We start from the raw sequence: 22,934 nt of genomic DNA, 5'->3' as shown, positions 1-22,934 counted from the left end.
TGACATTTATGTGGTGCTCGTTTAACTGAAAATATTTAACGTTTTTAAATGCTTGATTATCTGCTGCATTAAAAGGAGCTGATCTTGAGAATAACTGACATTGATTAAAAATACAAAGTGCCGTAAAGGCGCACGCAACATAATATTTTTGTTTTCAAGTAACCTATTCCTGAGAGCTTTGTACATTCGGAGATACTCTGCGTGAAAACAGTTATTTTCCGGAGTCATTCATTGAACTTAGCGTGAAGGAGCAGGGTAAGTTTCATTTTCGCAAAACAGGCTCTTTCCAGAGAACGGAAACCTAGAGGATTCTCAAGGTTTCCATTCTCTGGAAAGAGCCTGTTTTGCGTGTGCCAATTCGAATTGTGCGCACTGAGAGGGTTTAACTGTGTCCTCCTGATCGCTTTGCTTTCATTCTGCGGGTACGAGTGGAAGCATCATCATGACCCATAAGGACCATTAAAGGTAGGAGAAAACCTCATGCAGAAGTTACATGAGTTTTTGAAATGCAATTTTTAGTTATATTAATATTTAGTAATAGGCTATAGTATTAAACTAATATAACATAACAATATAGCCTAGATCTTTTCTATTTTGGCTGATGCAAGGCATAAGCAAACAACTTCTGAACGTTTATACTACTTCCATTTATTGAGTTCCTTTCATACCAGTTTAGAGGTTTGGCTTGCAGTTCTGCAAAATGTGGTTTTATTATATTTTAATTGTATTACATTTTTATTTATTTATTTATTCATTCATTCATTTAGCATCTGATACGCTACTTTAGGTAACACGTGTGTTTTCATATAGGCTAGTCCACAAGTGATTTTATATCGTCTTCTGGGAAACAAATATCTTAATTTATATGTCTTAAAAAAATACCTATAAAGAAAATATACGATGAAATATGCAACGATTGCAAATGAAGATATTTTGAAGAATGTTATTAACCACACAGTTGATGGTAGTTATTGACTTGGTATGGAAAAAAAAAAATACTATGGAAGTCAATGGCTAACTGTTTGGTTACCAACATTCTTCAAAATATCTTCTTTTATGTTCAGCAGAAGAAAGAAACTCATGCAGGTTTGGAACAACTTGAGGGTAAGTAAATGACAAAATTTTCATTTTTGGGTTAACTATACCTTTACCACAGGTGAATAAATAACATATATAATGTAACTTTAAGCAGAGAAAAAGAGACAATGTAACTAGCAGTTTATACTATTTTTTTTTTTACTCCTCTTCAACTCAAATTTAACTCCTAGCTAAATTTGAAACGATAAGAAAGGAAGAAATATATTGTTATGGATCTGCAAGAGAGAGGACCCGGATTGAGTAGTGATGGCGTTTTATTGATAAGAGTGTACACAGAGCACAACAAGGAGAGTGAGGTGTGAAACAGTGCAAACAGTATAGGGAAGGGCAGACGACAGGCAGGGAGGGTGACCACTGAGACCAGTCTGACAACAGGCTTGAGGGCTGTGGAGGAAGAGGGAGTACCAAGCGGGATAATGGCGGGGAAGACCATGCAGAAACCATAAGCTTGATTTCTCAGATGTAGAACCAGTCTTGCTTCTAGGTGGAGGCTCACAGAGCCAGAGGCTTGACACTTAAGTATATCAGACAGATACACCAGTCATGCTGCCAGGCAGTGAGAGTCAGTGGCCAGGAAACATCAGGATACAGGGCGGGGCAGGAATGAACACAAGACTCACAATGAACAACACAAGAAGCAAGCAGCGTTGCCAAACCCCTCCCTCAGAAAATCTCTAGAACCACCCTCAAAAGTCTCAATTTTTCACAAAAAGTCGCCAAATATGAAAACAAAGTAAATACAGGTAAATTTGGTAAAGTAAATATATATATATACTTTACAAATGATAACAGTATAAAAATTTAAATATAGCTAAAATAGCTCCTTGTCGCAAAAAAAAAAAAAAAAAAAGTTGCAGCTACAACGAGAAAGTAGCTAAATTTGGCGACAAAATCCCCAAATTGGCAACACTGGACGCAAGGTGTTGACACAAGGCATGACACAAGAGAGAAAATAATAAATTAAACAAGAGGCAAAATAAAACCTGATGTAAAAAACTATGACTAGAGAAACAAAACAAATGAAAAATAAAACTAGGAATAAATACCTGAAACTTGCAAAAAAAAAAATTTCAAATTGCATGGAATAGTGATATCTGATTCTTGAACGAATAGTTCTTTTGAGCTGGTTCTCAGGGAAGTAACCGGTTGAGTGGGTTCACAAAATGGAACTGAATAGAACTTTTTTTTAATGCAAATTGTACAACACAAGACAGGGAACAAATTAATTGAACTTTATTTCCGAGTTGTCGAAACAAGACACACAGCTGAAGTAGCATGTCTGACTCAAAAATAAAATAATAAGCAGGTTCAGGATCTAAGGAGGATTACTAAGGAGTCCGATAAGTGATTTAACAATACTATGCAAGCCGGAGGCATGTACTGGACACATACTGTTATTAAATAACATTTTATTAAAACCTGCAAGAAATTTTCTTATATAATATAAATACATTTTACTATAGTTTATTGTGCATGTAGATTATAAGTTAAATCAAGGAGTTTATAAGACTGATTTATTCTTTTTGATATACTTTAGACATGTACGCTAGAACATAACTGTGTTATATATAATAGGGAACAGAGGATCAGGTGAACACAATCAGCCCAACGAGAATTAAACAAGGGGGCAAGACAAGAGGAGCACATAGCAACACAAACAAAGACAAAGTGCTTAAGCACAGGACAAAGAAAGAAACATTAAACAGTGACAAGACTGTCACGGCAGGACCCTGACATATAATAACAGTTCCTTACAAGACAGTATAAAAGCAATTAGCCTATAACTTAAGATATTTGACATTTTTGAAGTATACTCATTTTCTGTGGTGACTGAATACAGTATAAAGGAATTGAAGGGTGACCCTAAGGAGGAGGGCTGTAAAACACAGGACACACTGCATGATTTTCGACTGTCCTAGATGAAAGATTGTCATCGTGAAACAATTGTGGCGATTTCTGTGATCGTGGATTCTAAATGGTGGTCTTATGTCGTACAATGAGAGAGGTTCAAAAATGGCTGTTGTCACAGTCTTGTGACCAAAGATAGCCGTTGGAGCTGAACTTTGCAGGATAGTCGATCGCCAGGAGCAGGGTTGGGCACCCCTGGCCTATACGATCATTTTCTGATAGTGTCAGAAATTCAGCATGATCAGCGCACAGTGTGTTTCCTGCTACGACCCACGTTTACTGACCAGCCAATAACAGTGCAACATGAAATGGCGTGTTGTTCAGCGACATGGTGCTCAAATTTAAAACTGCTTACCTCAAAATATTTTCCCTTCCTCTTTTGCAGCTTCTTCTTTTTTTCAGCACACATAAAAAGTACAACTGCCAAACTGTGATTCGTCATGCTCTTTTTGTTTACCACTAGCACATGTCATCATCGTACAGACTGCATGCATGTCGTACCCAAGTTTATCAGATACATGTTGCACAGTGTGAATGTAATCTGTAATATTCTTATAAGATTGATGAAATCACACAGTTTGTAGAAGGCTTAAGAGACCTTTGAATATCAGAAAGATATGATAAAAAAAAAGTGTACGTGTGACACATTGCAGAATGTACATTAATTTAGAGAGCCCTCCTCCCATGCCGGAAACACTGGTTCAAATCCTGATCAGAGCAGAGTAGAACTGGAGGGGTAAGTATTCAGAAGATGGTAGAAAACAGTAGGAAGTTTAACTGCTCAGGACAAACAATGGAATCATGAACAACTATTACAAAACATAAAACAGTCATGGATCATCCAGGTTATGAGACACAATATTAAGAATCAAGTGTATATGTACACTTTTGAACTGATTGGTTTGTGTAAATTCAATAATTATTTTGCCTTTTGGACTATACGTATACATCTGTTTTATGAAATAGCTTATTCTGGGCAGTACGAAAAAAAAATCTATTTTTATAAACGCTTTTACATTTTTTTAAACTATTAATATTTTGCAGATTTTGCAAGGTGAACTGTTTTGTAGCTATAGGCCACAAGAGACCCAAGAAAGCAGTGCAAACTACTACATGGAAAAAAAAGAAAAAAAAACATAATACACAAAAAAAATATATATATATATATTATAACAATGTCAATGGAATAAGAACAACTGTTCAAAGGAATGCATCTTTTAAGATTTTTGAAAGTTAATTGTTTTTTTAAACAGCTTTTTTTTTAACCACACAGGAGACTGTAAAAGAAAGACAATGAGTTCAGCATCAAGGCAAAAGAAGAAAAAGAAGTAAGTGATTTTATTCACTGCATGTTTTATGTTTAAGCCAATTTAAAGGGTTAGTTCACCCAAAAATTAAAATTAGAAAATGACAAAGGCCTCCTGTAGCAAATCGATGCGTTTTTGTAAGAAAAATAACCATATTTAAAACGTAATAATCAATTTAATCTAGCTTGCGCCAACAGTTGTACACGGAAGCAGCTCCGGGCGGATGACGTATGAGTTCAGCTTTGCGCATGCGCCGCTCAGAAGTGACGAACACTGAAGCGCAGGGGAGAGATCAAAACAAAACAATGGTCACTTATTAGAAGTACAAAACGAGGATTTGTAAAGAAACTTTAAACCCTGTAAAGTCCTGTAAACAAACGTTGGTTTTCACGAGACTAACCGGCGCATGCGCAACGCCGACATCTTACGTTATCCTCCCGGAGCTGCTTCCGTGTACAACTGTTGGCGCAAGCTAGATTAAAGTGATTATTACGTTTTGAATATGGACATTTTTCTTACAAAAATACATCGATTCAATACAGGATGCCTTTGTTCACCCCCCAGAGCCGTGTGAGGCACTTTTTATTATGGATGGATGCACTTTATTTCACTTCTTTTGGACTGATGAACTGCAACACCCGCTGACTGCCATTAAACAAATTGGAAGATCAAAGACAATTTTAAATATAACTCTGATTGGATTCATCTGAAAGAAGGAAGTCATATACACCTAGGATGCCTTGAGGGTGAATAAATAATGGGCTAATTTTCATTTTTGGGTGAACTATCCGATTAAATAATATCTGATTAAAAGTGAACTGTTAGTAAAGTATGTAGGAGTTTATGAAAAATTCAGTAATAAGACTAATATATTTTACAAATAATCCCAAGCATACTAACAATTGACTTGCATTAATTAATCTAACTTTTTACTTTATCTGTTACACATTGAACCTTGAGTTTGATTTGTATGCATTTTTGTGCAGTTTGTGATAAACTTTACATTGTTCAATGTAGAAATAAATTTGGTGCTACGTCTCCACCATTCATTGATTACTTGAAAGAAATTTTGAGAAGGTACCCAGATGGGGGACAAATATTGAAGGTAGGTAAAAAATGTAAATAAAAAAATATTTACATATTGCATGAATCATTTTGCATCAAATGGTATGCACCTTATATATCATCTGTCAATAATAATTATCTAATAAAATATCAGGAGCTGATACAGAATGCAGATGATGCAGGAGCTTCAACTGTGGTGTTTATTCATGATGAGAGACATTATGAGACTCACAGCCTGTGGACTGAAGAGCTCAGAAAATATCAAGGTATTTTAAACAATGGGAGCAGATTTAAAGGATGGTCACACTAGAAACAAAATTATTTTAGAGCCTGCAGCAAAGGATATTACACTCTAAGGGTATTGCATTTGTTTGGGTACCTATCCTTCCTTATTCATGTTACAGCGATGAAGACGTTTTGCAGCTTATCTTCTGTTTGTAAATGGTTTTTTGAGTTCTTTAGTTAAGTTAATTACTTTTTATACTAAATCAAACTTTTAAAAACACTTTGCCATTAATAACTGAGATCTGTGCTTCACCTCTTTTGAAAAAAAAAAACCAGTCGCCACTGTTGTATCTCAAACTGTATCTCAGATATCCAAAACTAGGTCAAAATCACTGTTTAGTCCTAAATAAATAGGCTGCAAATAAGTGCACAAGAGTGCATACAGTATTGGAGACATGATTCATTTTTATCTGCTAGGACTAGTACTGAAATTCTTTACTATGCAAAAAACTAAATGTTAAAGTTTTTTGTTTGATCATTTTTGTATGACAATTTGGCTTTCAGAAAGCTACTTCTTTACTGAAACATTAAAACAGACATGACATTGACATACCTCACAAATTTTCATGTATGTGGAGGGCTGCTCTTTAAAGGGTTCGTTCACCAAAAAATTACAATTTATTCCAAACCCATACAAACTCTGCTAATTTTTGGAACACAAATAAATATATTTAATATTCTCTTAATTTTTGTCCTCTATTGCAAGTCTGGGAGAGCAGTATTTTCTTCTGAGCAGACATGTTCGCTATGGTATAATTTAAGATTGTGTCTCTGGCTTTCAACATCTACAAAAACAAACATTATTTTACTCTTAGCAAAAAAAAAAAAAGATAACATGATGGAATTATGAACTATACTTGCCTTAACCGTCTTTCCCTCTCTTCTGAAGAAGCTGAGAAAATTAACACGTAAATATGTTAATAACCCTTTCTTAACACCTCAAAAAATTTAAATATTGCAAAATCTTATGTAAATATGACATAAGACACTCACTGACGTTATATTAAAAGCACCTCTTCCGTTCAGTAAAAGATAAGACTATTTCTGAGGCAAAATCTGCGTCTGCATATTTTTCAATATAAGCTCTTTTCAGAATATTTCCACCTTCCATCTCAAGATACTACTGGACTCAAACAATGAATGATGACTTTACATTTTTAATCTTTACTTACCATAAACCGTCTTTCACTCGCACTCGCTTCCATCTGAAGACGCTGAGAAAATGGCGGCTTCTCGCACTGGTGTCGTCGAGATACGTCCGATGTTAACGTGTCGTGCGTGCTCTCTTTCACATCTGCGTTCCCAACCCAGCACCACTGGGTTACTGATCAAGACCAATTTTCAACCCAAAATTGGGTTAAAACAACCCAACGTCCTTACCCAGTGGTCTCAACCCAGCATTTGGGTTGAAAAAACAACCCAGCGTTTTTTAGAGTGTAACTTTATTAGGTATTTTAGTGCCTTCTGATTAGAAATCCTACAGTATGGCTTGTTGATTTATGAAGTGTTAACATCACAATATGTCAGTTAATATCTTTTTAAATTATATATCACATTATGCAACCTAAGCTACTAATATATTCAGCCTTCTAATGGTTAGCGTGCTTGCAGATTAGCTTGACGGAATGATGTGTTCACAGTAATATATTAAAAAAATTAATTTGCCTTTTGAATTCTACTATGCTGTTAAATTGTCAGAGGGTAGGCTATATGCTTATCAATATTATTAGGTATCACAACAGAAATACACTATGTTACAGATTAAAGTAACCTTGTATAATGGTCAGTCTATTATTAATAGTAAAATGTGATGCTGGACATTTTATTGTTCATGGTCATTTCCCATTTTTTACATTTAGATGTAATTTTCCATCATGTCTAACTCATCATCCAAGTTAATGACACTAAAAATAACATGCATTTAATAACACGATTAAATACAGTATTTAGCCAGTCCCCAAACTGTTTATTAGGTAACACTTTAGTATAGGGACCAATTCTAACTATCAAATAGTTGTTTATTAGCATGCCTATTATTAACATATTGACTGTTTATTAGTACATATAAAGCATTTATTGTACATGACCATATTCTACATCCCTAATCCTACCCAATACCTAAGCTTAACAACTACATTACTAACTATTAATAAGCAGCAAATTAGGAGTTTATTTATTAGTCGTAGTTTACGGTTTGTTAATAGTGAGAATTGAACCTTAAAATTAAGTGTGACCATTTATTATAATGTTGTTGTGATCCTTATAAAGTGCTAATTTCAAGATAAAAATAAATGTAATATCTCTATTGGCCAGAATTGGTGCATCCTGACAGTGTATTATCAACAATCTGATTGCATTTACCTGACTGACTGCAACATCAGTTTTAACAAATAACTGGCCATCAGGGTACTTTGGATGTTAGATTCTGACAGGGGCTTTAGCACAACACTAGTGACGCTAACAATTAAAAAAATATATTTGTATTGTTTTTTACAGACTTGCCATGTGTCGTCAGTTCTGAACACCTAGCCATTTTTGACCCACAAAAGAAGATGTTTGGAGAGGATGAAGAAGGCTATCGATGGTCTTTGAATGATGAAGAGGACAGAGAGAGTCTTTTGAAATTCAGAGATCAGTTTCAGCCCTTTCAAAATATTGTCAGTCAAGTCAACAGTTGTTCCTGGGAGAAGGTCATCAGTGAGGAGCAATACTTTAAAGGAACGCTCTTCCGTTTCCCTCTGCGTAATGAGGCTTCAGAGATCTCCGATAACTTGTATGACTCCAAAAAAGTTAATCAGCTATTTGACAGTTTCATTGCTGATGCGGACATCAGTCTTCTTTTCCTGAGAAATGTGTCATCCATTACTTTGCTGCATATTGACACCAATGGCCTCTGCAACAATAGGCTCAAAGTTTCAGTGTCAAATAAATTTATCACTGACCTTTCTTATATCAAGAAGGAATCGTTTGACAGAAAAACATGTTTTAAAACAGTATCACAGATTTGCCAGCAAATGGTAGAAACAAGGTCCCAGTGGCTTGTGACAACTTGCCTTCTGAAACAGGGACATATACCAGAGATTGACTCTCTAGCTAATAAGCTGAGCTTCTACCCTCAAGTTGATGCAGCGTTTCGATTAGATGAAGACAGATCACGTTGCAATGGGCGACTAAGTTGCTTTCTGCCACTTCCAAATAATGAACCAAACAAAACTGGGCTTCCCATTCATATCAATGCTTGCTTTGGCCTGACAGACAATCGGAGGTTCATCAAGTGGCAAGAGGAGGATCAGAAGAATGATGAGTCTGCAATGTGGAATGAGCTGCTCACAAAAGATATTCTTCCCCATGTATATCTCATGATGATCCGAGATGCAATTCAGTTATCTGAAAAATCAGCCCTGCCTTCTCCTACTGTCTACAATCTTTGGCCTGACCTATCGAAGACTGTACATAAAGAGAGGTGGCATAAAGTTGCAACAAATACTCTGAAAGGTCTATTTGAATACAAGATCTTTCACCTTGCTGATAATGAGCAAATCTGGGTGTCTCCCTCAGACGCAGTTTTTCCAGTAAACAATATACGTAGTGACACAATGTCTGCAGTGTCAAGATTATTGATTGCTAAAAGAGAGAACCTGGTCACAGTCCCAGAAAATGTTTTGAAAGATGTTCAAGAAATCTTCCCTGAAAGTGATACCTTGACATGGGTGACTCCATCTTATGTTAGAGATGTCCTTCGCAGAAGTGAGGCTGAAAATCTCAGTAAAGATGACAAATACTCTCTTCTTGAATTTGCTCTCAGTGATGAAAAGTACACAGAGCTACAAGGACTTAAGCTTCTTCCTCTCAGTGATGGAACCTTCACTTCATTTGGCAATGGAGTGCAGAAGACTGTTTTGATTGACAATGAGAAGTTTCCAAGGTAAAGTTTGAGTCTCTTTCCTACTTGAATTATTTAGTGTGTTTATATTGTGCTGTCAGAATAGTAATAATCTTTTTTTTTTCTTTATTTAGAACATTGCTGCCATTTTGTAAAGAGAGGTTTTTACCCAACGATCTGAGCCATTTTTGCACTGTGCAATTAAGGAAACTAGCAACAAGGAGTAAGAAAATAGTTTCATATATTTTATTGGGAATGCTTATAATAATATGAAATTAATGTTGTGTGTGTGTGTGTGTGTGTGTTTCAGGCATATACAACATAATCAATTTGGATGCACAACATGTTGTTGCACTCACAAAGCAGCACTTACCCATGGACTGGAAAGTGACCCAAGGTCATGTGACATGGAAAACAACAGAAGATCATCATCCACCAAAGAGCTGGCTGGCTGAATTCTGGAAGTTTCTTAGCGCTGAATGGAATGAGTTAAGCAGCTTTATTAACATGCCTTTAATACCACTGGAGCCACTGCAGAGTTCAGGCAATTCTATATTGTTAGCAAGGTTGCAAAGTAACACAACTTTGATCTTTCAGAGTAGCACAGGGTCCAACTTGTCAAATAATGTTCAGAAAGTGTTAAGGATGGTGGGATGTACAGTCATAAAAAGAGATGAGTGTCTTAGACACCATTACATTGAGAGTTATGTTCTTCCAGCTTCACCAAGAAATGTTCTACAAGTCATTGTGAACTCCAACAGAGATCAGGTCATCAAAGGCATTGCCTCTGCTTCATCACATGAAAGAGAGGAGTTGAAAGTGTACCTCTCTTCTTTGGATTCTCTCTCAGTTGCTGAACAGAACCTACTTTCATTGTTGCCAATCTTCAAAATGATGTCTGGGAAATATGTTGCAGTTAAATCAAAGCAAGCAGTTGTTTCAACCACCAATCCAGCCATTCCAAATGATCTGCCAATGCCTGACACCATTGTACAGTGTGCAAATGAAGCTGATCGCAGACTTTTGACTCTTCTGAATATTGAACTCTTGGATGCAGCTAAAGTGGCTGTTCATTTGGTTGACTGCATTAAGACAGGCTCTTTCAAAAATGGTGAGGAACAGACAATAATGACCTGGATTCTGAATAATGGTAGCATTCTACTCTCACAAAGTGAGCAGCTGTTCACAAAAACAAAAAGTCTCAATTTTATTGAGACAACTCAGGGAGAACGCAAACAAGCCTCAAGTGTTTTTGATCCAAGAAACAAGACATTCCAGGACCTTTTTGAAGGAGATTTCTTTCCCCCACCTATTTACACAAAGACCCAGGAAATGCTTCAGAGTTTGCAACGTCTTGGCTTAAAGACAGATCAAAAAGAACTATCAACAGCAAACATACTCCAAGTCATAAATCATATTGAAAAGCTTTGTGTCCACTCACCAGATAAGGCATTCAAAAAAGCACATACTCTTGTTCGAGTACTGAATGCGAAAGATTTCCTTTCCAAATTCACCAAGATGCAGATAGGAGAGTTGATGCAAAGGAAGTGGGTGCCTTGTGAAAATCCAGAGTTCTTGAATGGAAGCATCTGTAGAAATCTAAAGCGAGGTTTGTATAAGCCTGCTGAAGTAAGGGATTCAGTGTATTCTTCAATTGTTGGATATGTAATGCCACTTAGCTCTGAGCTAAACAAACATGTCTGCAACAGTCTTGGACTTTATGAGCCCCCTCCTGCTGAAAAAGTCTTGGAGAACCTCTCTGCACTGAGATCAATGGTAAACCCAAATTCAGATTTTCAGTTTAAAACCAAGCTGCACAGTATCTATAAATTCATGCAGGACAACATGAGAAATTTCAGAGATTTAATGGACACAAAATACCTCCCCTGGATCTGGAATAAAAGTGAGTTTGTCTGTCCAGGAGATATAGTTTTAGCCTATCCAGCTGGATTGGATCTAAGCCCTTACATCAAGAAAGTGCCTGAAGAGTTTTTGCGATATGAAAACTTGCTAACAAAATTGGGTGTGAAGAAAACACTGTCTGATGAGGAGATTGAAGGCATACTCCATGACATAAAACACAGAATTGACCACAGGTGTCCTCCTCATGGAGACTCGACAGAACTTGAAGTGGCAATTGCCATTCTTGACTGGATACGAAAGAATGAGAAGCTTTTAAAGGACAGCACACCTGTGCCTGTCATGGCACAAAACCAAAAATTTACTCTCCAGTCTTTGTCCAAAACAGTCTTCTGTGACATAAGTGCTGAAGCACTAGATGACCTGAAACAAGACGATGAGGAATTTTATGTCATTCATGAGGAAGTTAAACCCCTCACTGCAAGATGGTTGAAAGTCCCATTCTTAAGTACTCGCATCTTAAAACCACAGTTAATACAAGCAGAGCAAGAGTTATTTGGTATAGAACAATGTGGGCAATCTGAACCAATTACTCAAAGAATTAAGAACATTCTTAAAGAGTATGATGAAGAAAGTGACATTTTCAAAGAACTCCTACAAAATGCTGAGGATGCTGGGGCAACCACATGTAAATTCCTCCTTGACTTCCGAAAACACAGAGACCCCCCTGAAACCCTCATTGATGATGGAATGGCCTTCTGCAATGGACCATGCCTTTGGATCTTCAACAACGAGCTCTTTTCACAAGAAGACTGGAGAAACATTGTCAAAGTGGGATCAGCATCAAAGGAAAACAAAGTTAAGATGATTGGAAAGTTTGGGCTTGGATTTAATGCTGTTTACCATGTGAGTGATATTCCCTCAATTTTGAGTGGGAACAGCCTTCTCATACTTGATCCAAATATCACCCATTTGGAAAAGCACATACTCAGCAAAGGAAACCCTGGAATTAAACTCGACCCATTCCAGGAACGGCTGTACAAAAGGTTTCCTGGACAGTTTAAATCTTATGAAGGTATTTTTGATTGTGATCTGTCAGTGCAAAACAGCAAGAAATCCTATAATGGCACCTTGATTAAATTACCATTTTGCACTCTGGAGGAGGCAAACAAGTCAGAGATCAGTTCAAAGGTATATGACGAAGATCGCATTAGGAGTTTTAAAAATCATTTGACTGACAACTCACAAACTCACCTACTGTTTCTAAAAAGCATTACATCTCTGTCCCTTCAAATTGTCCCTGAAAATGCATCAACTCCTCTAATGAATGATCAGATTCAGACTCCTCTCAAAATATCCAGAAAAGTCATGAATTCTTTTGCTGTCTCGAATGATACATTTCTCCAAGAGATCAAGAGCACTTTCAGAAATACTGATATCACATGCCACAACATTATTGATGTCAACAGAGCACACATTGTTCAAATAGTTCAGGAGCATTCAGAGAGATCCCTCACCCAGTACTGGCTTTTGTACTCGTGTTTTGGAACACAGGATTCCTTGCAAATGTTCCAGAAAAGAAATGATCAAGAGCATGTGTTTTCATTTCCAATTGGAGGTATAGCTGTACCTTTGCATAGAGAGGCAAAAACTAATGCATGGTCTCCTGATGAAAGCCTCTTTGGCCAGGCTTTTTGTTTTCTTCCTCTCTCAATTGAGACAGGTCTTCCAGTTCATGTGAATGGGACTTTCGCAGTCACATCAAATAGGAAAGGCCTATGGGAAAAAGGAGTGAAGTCTGAGTGGAACAAAGCTTTACTTAAAGATGCTGTAACCTCTGCTTACATCACAACACTGCTTGAGCTGAAGAAAATGGCCCAAAATGGACACATCCAGAACTATTCCTTCTATGCATTCTGGCCTAATGCAGAGAGAGTAAGCAAAGCATTTTTACCCCTGGTTGAGTCTTTCTACTCAGCAGTTGCGCAGAATGGCAATGGCAAATCTCTGGATCTTTTTAGCAATGGACATAATTGGTGTTCTATGGACAAGGCAAGATTTCTGAATCCAAAAATTGAGAAGAACCAAGCAGTTGGAGACATTGCCATGAAAGTGTTCTTGAGCTTGGGAGCTTCATATTCCTGTGTTGTTTCTCTCCCAACATGGGTAAGAGACAGTTTCAATTATTGTGGCTTCAAGGAAATGATCAAACAGAAAACGATCAACTGGCCTGAGTTTTATAGCATTGTGTTTAAGAACTTGAGTGCTGTGAACACACATAACAGAAATGTGCTTGTTCTGAATGCCATCGACTTGAATGATCCTGCTGTTGATGATATACTGAAAAGTTACCCTTGCATTCCAACACAGAAATGTCAGAAGCTTCAATTTATCAAGCGACTTGTGAATCCTTCTGGCAAAGTGGCTTGTTTGTATGAACTTGAGGAAGGACGATTTCTTGAGGGAACTGCAAATAACTATCTCTCACCAAAAAGAATTCAACGACTTTCTGATTTGGGAATGCTCAGTGACCGCCTCCCTTTGGAAGACATAATAGAAAGAACAGGGAAGATATCCAGTGTTTGGCAACAGGATACATCTAAATGTCAAAAACATCTTAAGTGTCTCATAGAGTTAATGAAAGACTCCACAGAAGATGTAAATTCCTTGCTCTGGCACACACTGTCTCAAATACCATTCCTTCCTGCCTTATCTCCTCTAGATCAGAAAAACAAGAACAACACTGTTCTTAAAAAACCCTCTGAAGTGTACAGTAAAAGTTGTCGAAATTTAGTAAGCATGACAGAATTCACAGTTGATCATTCAAAACTTCAAATACATAGTTATGATTCAGTTCTCCAGAAATTGAGAGTACGGACAAATCCGCAAGTTGAGACGGTGCTTCAGCAGCTGTTAAAAGCACACCAATACTGCAATGGATTTGAAAAGACTGATGTCTTCAACATTGCTCAGTCTTGCTATGAATATCTCAACAATTACTTGTTGGAACAGAAAGATCCCAATCCAATTATTGGCCATGCAAAATCATTTCCATTCATTTTAATTGAGGATCACTTTGTAAATATGAAGGCAGTGGCCAGAAGTGAAGAATTTGAAAAGAAACCATATCTCTATGTACTTCCAGTCATCTTCTCCAAATTTGAGAGGCTCTGGGACTGCATTGGTGTCAAAAAACAATTCACAAAAGAGCAATTTGTTGCTGCACTTGAGGAAATGAAGGCTTTATATGGATCTCAGCCTCTTTCCACTTCAGACCTCCATAACTGTGTTGCAATACTCGTGAATGGGCTGTACAAAATTAAAGAAGAAAAGCTTACAAACTGTCTCATACCTGATGAGAGAAGGGTGCTGACATCTTCTAAAGAGCTGAGATATAATGACAGCCCATGGATGCCTGTCTCAGCTGGTGTCAAGCTCTCCCATGAGCTGATACCTCGGACTGTGGCCTGTCATTTTGGAGTAATGACAACAAGACACCATACTCTGAAGAATCATTTGGTCAGTGGGTTTTCAATCCATGCCAAGGAGTTTGGACAAACCGAGAAACTAACTGTCAGAATAAAAAATATAATTGATGCATATCCATCTAAAAAGGATATTCTGAAAGAGCTCATTCAAAATGCTGATGATGCAGAGGCAACAGAAATTCACTTTGTGTGGGACAAAAGACAACATGAAACAAAAAAGATATTTGGAAAGAAATGGGAACTGGCTCAAGGCCCGGCACTTTGTGTGTACAACAACAGAACATTTACTGATGCTGATCTGCAAGGTATTCAGCAGCTGGGGGAAGGAGGAAAACATGGAAGTTTAGGAAGAACTGGGAAATATGGACTTGGCTTCAATTCAGTGTATCATTTAACAGACTGTCCATCTATCCTGACCGGTGACAAATGGCTCTGCATTTCTGATCCAAATCTAAAATACGTGGAAGGTGTAACAAAACAGTTCCCAGGCTGCAAGTTTTCAATGCAAGACGAATTTAAAAAGTCTTTTGAGGATGTTTATCATACCTTTCTTCCAAAAATGTTTGCACTCAATTCTGGAACCATGTTCAGGCTCCCTCTCAGAACAGAGAAAATGGCAGAAAAATCTGAAATATCTAGACATACAGTCACAGATCGTGACATGAATGAACTTTACTGTGCCTTGACTGAAGATCCTGAAGGACTAATTCTCTTCTTGAAACACATCACAAAAATACAGTTCTCAGAAATCAGTGAAGATGGAAAACAACCAAAATGTTATTTCCTTATTGAGAAGAAATACACAGAGAAGAGCATGGTAAGCAAGGAAAACTTTCACAGACATGTTCAAGATTCCCTCATGTTAAGAACAGCAGAACCATCCAAAACCATCTATGGCATGCAAATCTCATCTGGAAATATACAAAGTCAGTGGGTCATTGCAGAGTGCTTTGGCTTTTCAGAACCAAACTATGAGCAAAAAAACAAGCAGGATTATTTCAAAGTTCCTCAAGCTGCTCTGGCTGCATGTTGGAGCAGCTCATTTAACCACACATTTACTGGTAGGGCATTTTGTTCTTTGCCTTTACCTGGACAAACTGGTTTACCAGTCCACGTGAATGCAAATTTTGAAGTAGATTCTTCTAGAAGGGACTTGTGGAAAGAGGATGGTGATAGTGTGAAGACTGAGTGGAACCAGTTACTGAAAAAAAACATTATTTCACCACTCTATGCTGACCTCCTGTTACGTCTTTGTTCAGCCATGAAGAAAGATACACCTACTGCTCTTGTATTCCTGAAGACAGAGCTTGAGTCTTCTTGCCTTAAATACTTTCCATGCATTTCCCAAGAAGTAGACAAAGTCTGGCATGAGATGATTCATGAGGTCTATAGATCAATCAACCAACGTGACCTTCTTGCCATACCCACGGCACACTCGGTTCCTGTTGAGTCATCACATCTTTTACAAGATGCAAAAATGCACAAATACACAGTTACCTGGTGCAGTGTGTCTGAACCACATTCAGAAAATTGTCCATATTTTACAACTGAGGAGCATGATGGAATTTTCAAAATTTTAGATGACACTGGGATGAAATTAGTGCCACACTCTTGGAAAATGCATGAAATAAAAGACAACTTCAAATTGGCTGGTGTGAATGTGGCAGAAATCAGTCCTTCAACAGTGATGAATTTCTTGAAGCAAAGATCACTGAATGATCCTTCCCAGACAACTAGTAGTTTGCCTTTGCCCATCAACCAGACCCTGATCAAAAACAAAACAAGATGCTCAAAACTTCTGAGCTTCTGCTTGAAAAATGTCAATGAAAAAAATGTCCATGACCTCAGTGGGCTTCCTCTTCTCCTCACAGAAGATCAGATGTTAAGAGTCTTTGATTCTAAATCCCCAAAGCTGATATCAAGATTTAGCAGTCTTTTCCAAGGACATCAGGAGATGTTTGCAGATGTGGTTGTCAACAGAACTCATGTCCAAATTCTGCATGACGGAAAGTTTATTACGGGCATAACAATTGACATAGCAGCAACATATTTGAAACCAGAAATCAGTATACTGCTCAGGCAGTCATTACCCGATCAAAGGTGTCAGCTCTACAAAGCAGATACAGATACAATCAAATGGCTGAAAACATTGTGGACTTTCTTTGATGATCAAGAGAAAAGCTACCAAAATGGAAAACTGAATGTCTTCAGTGAGATAAAAAAGCACTTTGACGACAGCCCTATCTTACCAGTAATCTGCCCCAGTCAAAATAACACACGTTTCTTACAAACAATGAAGAACATATCAAAAGTGATTCAGTATGAAAATGAAAAAGTAGCATCCATTCTCATAAAACTGGGGTTCATGAAAATAGACCTTGTCTTTTTCACTGATCTCAGTCTTGAGTTCCGTCTCAATATGAATCCAGAACTCCTGCAAACAGGAGACAGCAGTGCTGTTTTGGGGCAGGTTTATCATGTAGCACATTCACAGTTTGAGGAGCTATCAAAAGAGGAATGTGTTGATCTTCAGAGCTTCTTACAACATGGGATCAGAGATTCCAATAACAAGAGTCAACATGTGTCGATGCTCAAGTCCTTGCCCCTGTTTGAGTCAATATCTGGAAAACGGGAAAGGATTGATTTACACAGAATGGTATTCATTCTGAATTCTAAGCATCAGAATGACTTTCCAAATTTGTACCATGTCGATGGATGTGACAGTATCTTCCTGAAGCACACCTGGGTGAACTTAGAATTGGCAGAATGTCTAAAAATTCAGATTCTGAATGATTTGGAGTTCTGTGTACAGTTTATTCTTCCCTCTGTGCACATGATGAAAGAGGACAAGCTTCTTGATTTACTGCGGTTGTTAGTGGAACTTGGAAAAGTGGATCACAGGATTGTTTCTGCATTGAAAGAGGTCAGATTTATTCGAGACATCCAAGGCTCTCTTCAGGTGGCTTCATACTTCTATGATGACAGTGTACACCTTTACAGCGAAATGCTTCCAAAAGAGAGATTTGTGCCAGAAACGTTTTGGAAGATTTTCCAAGGTAAACGTACTGAAGCACTTCATCTCTTAAAGGACCTTGGATTGAAACATGAAGTGTCTGATGAGGAAATCATTCAGTTTGCAAAACAAATTGAATCTGAAACTAGAGGCAACATTCCTTTAGGTGTTCTTAAAAAAAGATCACAACTCCTGTTTAAGACTGTTTTATCAAAGAGTAATGATAAAAAGTCTGATTTACTGAGCAGAGTTGCTAACATTAAATTCATCTTCCCAGTGCAAATTCAGCAAGAGCTTTGTGATTATCACAAGGCCTTTGCTCAAGACAGGGAGGTTGTTGCAATCAGTGGATCACTTATTGGCAGAGACAGTGAACACCAATATCTGACATGGACATCTATGCCAATCCTGCCCTTAGAATACTGCTCTCCACATCACATGAAGAAAATGAAGGATGCTGGAGCCTTGGAAACTCCACCCCCTGGAAAAATAGCTGCTAATCTGAAAAACATCTGTAGGTCTCCATGCCACACAGACAAGTTGGAGACAAGAAAAAACGTATTTAGCAAATCATACGCCTACCTACAATCAATAAATTTTGACGCCTCTCTGTTCTCAGACCTCCCCATTATTTTGGTGGAAAATGAGACGACACTTGTGAAGGCCAAACAGACAGCACTTGTGCTACATGATGCTCTTGAGTTTAGGCCTTACTTGTACAACATTCCCTCAAAGTATATGAAATTTGAAGACTTCTTCAAAAAAATTGGTGTAGAGGAAAGGCCTACCATAGAACAATATAGCACTGTTCTTCAAGAAATCTATTCTGATAGCTCTGACAAAGACAGCCTTCAAGCAAATCAGCAGAAAACTGTGACGCGTGTTGTACAACAGCTGTTTTGCCTGTTGAAAAAGGAACAGAACAAAACTCTTTTTTTCCCAAACAACCAACTTTATCTCCCATCAACAGATGGGAAAATCTATGATTCCTGCACTTTGTTTTTCAATGACACCTTCTTTCAGGCTGCAAGACTCGAGGGACCTTTGGAAACCAAGCTGAAACTGCTAGAAAAATTTAATTGTTGTCATCTTGGAAATGATCACTATGAACATCAAACATTGTTGCAGTTCCTTCCTGAGCATGTTCGCCCCAAATTTCTCTCGGATGTAATTTCTGAAAACCTGGAGGGAACAAGTGTCCAATATTGTGAATATGAAGGGGAGTGTGAATTTGGTGGCTGGTTTGACAAGCACTTGTCTTCTGCTGCATTTCTTTATGGACTAGTCTGTCTAATCAGAGAAGAGAGCAAAGGCAGTGTTTCACAGTCTGATGCTGCAGAAAAGTGCGAAGAAATCTTTTCTAAAATTAAAATTATCTGTTGCAAAACTCTTCAAACTGAGCTTCTGTTAAACCTGGAGCCACTTGAGGGTAGTAAGGCTGAAACAGATGTTTATGTGAAAAAAAAGCAAAATGGATGCAGTTTCTACTTAAAACACAATGATGACATGGCACACAAAGTAGTAAATGAAGTTAATATGTGTCTTACTAAAGAAATCAATGCTCTTCTAAAGAACTGTCTGACCACCTCAAGCCTTCTAGTCCTTGGACAACTTTTGCTGTGTGACAACATGGAGGATGTTGAGAAAACCTTAGCAAAATATGGCATTCATAGCAGTGGCCACAAGGAGGAAGGACACGGTTCCTTACCGAAATCTGGATGTCATATACCTGAAGAATGGCATGACTGCCTTGATATGAACTTCCTCAACAACTTTGAAAGTGGAGAGTATGTTGGCTTCAGCAAGGACGATTCCAGTGAATATTTCTACGCCATTGTTATCGAGCGAGTGGAGCAAGCAAGACAATTTCCTGCCAGATATAAAATTCAAGTTGGCAATGATGACTTCATTGAAGTAAGCTCTCTTGACCTTTACCAATTTAAAAGGGAAAAGAAGGCAACTATGTCGAAAGGGTCCACTTGCACAGATATAGAACGTCTTTTGACATCTAGACCTCCACCCAAAACAGTCTTTCCTGAGACATTAGAAGAGATCAAAAGAGAAATTGACCAAAGCTTAAACGAAATCTGGAAAATGACAAGCGAGGACAAGCAAAAAGCCCTTAAACGTCTCTACCTCCGCTGGCATCCAGACAAGAACCCTGGCAAAGAAGCACTTGCCACAGAGGCGTTTAAATACCTGCAAAACAGAATTGATGAACTACAACAAGGGAAAACTGCACAGAACACATCCTCAAATTGGAGAGACTTTCGAGATTTCTATGATACGTGGAACACAGAGGCCCGAAGCCACAGGAGGGGACGCGAGAGGTTTTATCAGAACTATTCTAGAAGGCACTATAACTTCTGGTCATACCACAGAGAAACTCCAAGGCCAAACAGAGGGGAGGCAAAACGCTGGTATGAACAGGCTCAATGTGACATCAGAGCAGCTCACAATGACACTGGAGGAGAAAGCTCAGAGTGGTGTCTGTTTAAAGTGCATCAGGCTGTGGAAAAAGCCCTGATAGCAGCAATGTACAGGGGAAGTGGACACCATCTCAACAACTGCTCAATAACTAGCCTTGCTCAACAGGTGTCCCATTTCAGCTCACAGTTGGCTTCTTTACCAAGCACTGTGAGGCAACTGACTGAACTTGGTGTTGATGGCAAAAAAACTCAATATCCAAACTATCACCAATTTCCTCACATTCCAAACAAGCAATTTGGTGTTAATAATGCCAGAATGGCATTGGATATTACAACAAAGCTTTTAAAAAAAATAGAAGACTATGTCTCTTGAAATATGTTGAAACTATACTGACTAATGTTCCATATCTGTATCTGTTTAGTACTGCTAGCATGCATACTAGAAATTCTTAAACCTTTATTATCATGTTTTCATAATTGTCAGTCTAGTTATCCTTTTGCTTAATATTAAATGCAACATTTTTATTATTCGATACTGGACATTTCTTGTAGCAAACAGTAGAGCATGGCATTAGCAGTGCCAGGGTCATTGGTTCAATTCCCAGGGATTGAATGAAATAAAATGTTTACCTTAAATGCAATGTAAGTTTCTTTGGATAAAATTGTCTGCAAGATGTGCATTAAACATCACTTTAGAATTAAACATTTTCAATGTCAGTCATTTAAATGCATGGTTTTTATTAAGAAATATTAACAGAAGTCAAAAGGTGTTTCAACCAAATATTCACTAAATGACAAAACTGCAAAAATCGAACACATCGAAAACAGTCACACAACCATCCTGCGATACAGATGCTGTATGTGCGTTACAATCCTTGCAGCAAAACCACTTCTTGAGCCTACTGCAATATAAAATATTACATGAATAGTGTCTCATGTTGTTCCCCTTTCTGTTTGATCAAGAAATGAAGCTTCAATTTGAGCAGCATCTGGTTTCCTCCATGCCACTGCAAAAACCATGCCAAAAGTATTTGTCGTTTTCTGCTGTCCCAATAATAACTTATTACACAAATGCTGTACATAATTACAGCAGGCGTAATGCCTGTCCTTTACGTAATGAACACAATAAAAGAAAGCAAGCATTGTTAGAAGTGGTCTTTACAGTGCTGGGCAATGCGGTGTACAGTGCGTCTGAAAAATACAAGCAAATATCACACTTTAACACGGTAATGAAAAGAAGAATAAAAGCCCTCACCTGCAGTGGTCATTTTTTCCTGAAATAACGATCCCATCTGTTTGGTATGTTTTAATGAATTAATGAAAAATGCTACTTTCTTTTTAATCAGTAATATGTAGGAGACTAAAAATGTCACCTTCATACATTCATCTGCAGGAATATAAGATAATCCAGTCGTGAATGGTGATGTCATACTGTAAAAAATTGCTCAAACCTGAAATGTTGTACATAATGTAAATTTGAGCAGAAATATATTTCAGACTGGGACTTGGTTACCTGAATAAGACTCGTCATCTATTCACTGTTATTACACTGATTCCTGTCCTGCACAGTCTAAAAGCTAACACATGAATGAAACATTTTAATAAAGAATGGGGGGAAAATTAAATACAAATAACAAGCAGTCCACAGGCATATGGAAAATATTTAAGGCCCATGTTGAAACACTAGCTGGGAATGCATAAGCTTGTGAATTTATGGAGCAGCATTTCCACAGTACATCTTCAGTACTGCTTTCTTGCAAACAAACACTCAGATATCCATTTCCTTATTGCCATTTGGTCTCCAGATAAAACATTTATCAAAGATTTGCATGTTGATGTAAAGAGAGAACAAACCAAACAAAAATGGATCCTGTTTTTGACATCAGGCACTCCTCCTCACACACAGGGAACATTCAACACGCATGTGTCGTATGTGCAGAACAGGTGTGCTTGAATAAAAACTGAACTCATAATTGTCACACAAGAAAACAGGAGATGAAATCAAGTCATTTGCCCTGACCACTGAATCAGAGTTTTATTTGCAAGGCATTCTGACAGTTTGATATAAAAAATAAACTGCATAGCTCCATCAAGGACTCTTCATGTTTGCGGAGGAAGAGGCAAGCCTGTCCGAACATCCCCCAACGCTTCCATTGTAAATTTGCATATGCAGATTTTTCTGGCATTTGGTTCCTCCTCCATGTTACACATTCTCACATGTTGTAGGCCACATATATAGGGTCTAGCTGGTCAGCGAGGAAGCCGTCCCGCAAGTGCATGCGCTGCTTCTCCCCTCTGGAGTTGATAGGAATGACTCCAGGGTCCACCACCACAACGACCCCCACTATGAGATAGTGCTCTTCCAGAACCACGTTGGTCACCAGGGCAACAAGATCCAGAGCTTCCTGTTCTGACCCCTCAAGCTCCACGACCACCACCAAGAGATTCGTCCAAGTGAACACAGCACTGAGGAGAGGGCGAGAGAGAGTGAGAAGATGAAAGCTGTATTTAATTACGAAAAGCAGAATATCTACACTGCAAAACATGGCTGTCGGGAAAAGCAAATCAAACACAAACTGGAACAAAATGAAACATCTT

The 22,934-nt window shown here is 37.9% G+C and overlaps 2 protein-coding genes across 4 annotated transcripts in view; one reads left to right on the top strand and one right to left on the bottom strand.

Annotated features, from left to right (window-relative positions):
* Nucleotides 1-363: 363 nt before the first annotated feature.
* On the top strand, nt 364-21,039 carry LOC107752607 (sacsin-like). Its single transcript, XM_016568619.1, has 7 exons — nt 364-465; nt 4,280-4,334; nt 5,331-5,418; nt 5,533-5,683; nt 8,160-9,588; nt 9,681-9,769; nt 9,857-21,039. The coding sequence occupies exons 2-7, from the start codon at nt 4,300-4,302 to the stop codon at nt 20,707-20,709; spliced, it is 12,645 nt and encodes a 4,214-aa protein (XP_016424105.1). The 5' UTR covers nt 364-465; nt 4,280-4,299; the 3' UTR covers nt 20,710-21,039.
* Nucleotides 20,715-22,934, bottom strand: part of LOC107752588 (disco-interacting protein 2 homolog A-like) — a 142,001-nt gene continuing 139,781 nt past the window's right edge. For all 3 annotated transcript variants that reach the window (XM_016568600.1, XM_016568601.1, XM_016568602.1), the window contains one exon: nt 20,715-22,802. In XM_016568600.1, the coding sequence (XP_016424086.1) occupies nt 22,550-22,802 (253 nt within the window). In that variant the 3' untranslated portion in view covers nt 20,715-22,549. The remainder of the gene's footprint in view (nt 22,803-22,934) is intronic.

The sequence above is a fragment of the Sinocyclocheilus rhinocerous genome, unplaced genomic scaffold (assembly GCF_001515625.1).
Source record: "Sinocyclocheilus rhinocerous isolate Xijiao unplaced genomic scaffold, SAMN03320098_v1.1 scaffold1222, whole genome shotgun sequence".
NCBI lineage: Eukaryota > Metazoa > Chordata > Actinopteri > Cypriniformes > Cyprinidae > Sinocyclocheilus > Sinocyclocheilus rhinocerous.
This window is presented reverse-complemented; position numbering and strand designations above follow the sequence as displayed.

What these genes read in the sequence shown, in the direction of transcription:
- LOC107752607 (XM_016568619.1), top strand. Translation starts at nt 4,300, where the DNA reads ATGAGTTCAGCATCAAGGCAAAAGAAGAAAAAGAA. An exon ending in AGGCAAAAGAAGAAAAAGAA is followed by an intron (nt 4,335 to 5,330) that starts GTAAGTGATTTT and finishes TGTTCAATGTAG; the next exon opens with AAATAAATTTGGTGCTACGT. An exon ending in AAGGAAACTAGCAACAAGGA is followed by an intron (nt 9,770 to 9,856) that starts GTAAGAAAATAG and finishes TGTGTGTTTCAG; the next exon opens with GCATATACAACATAATCAAT.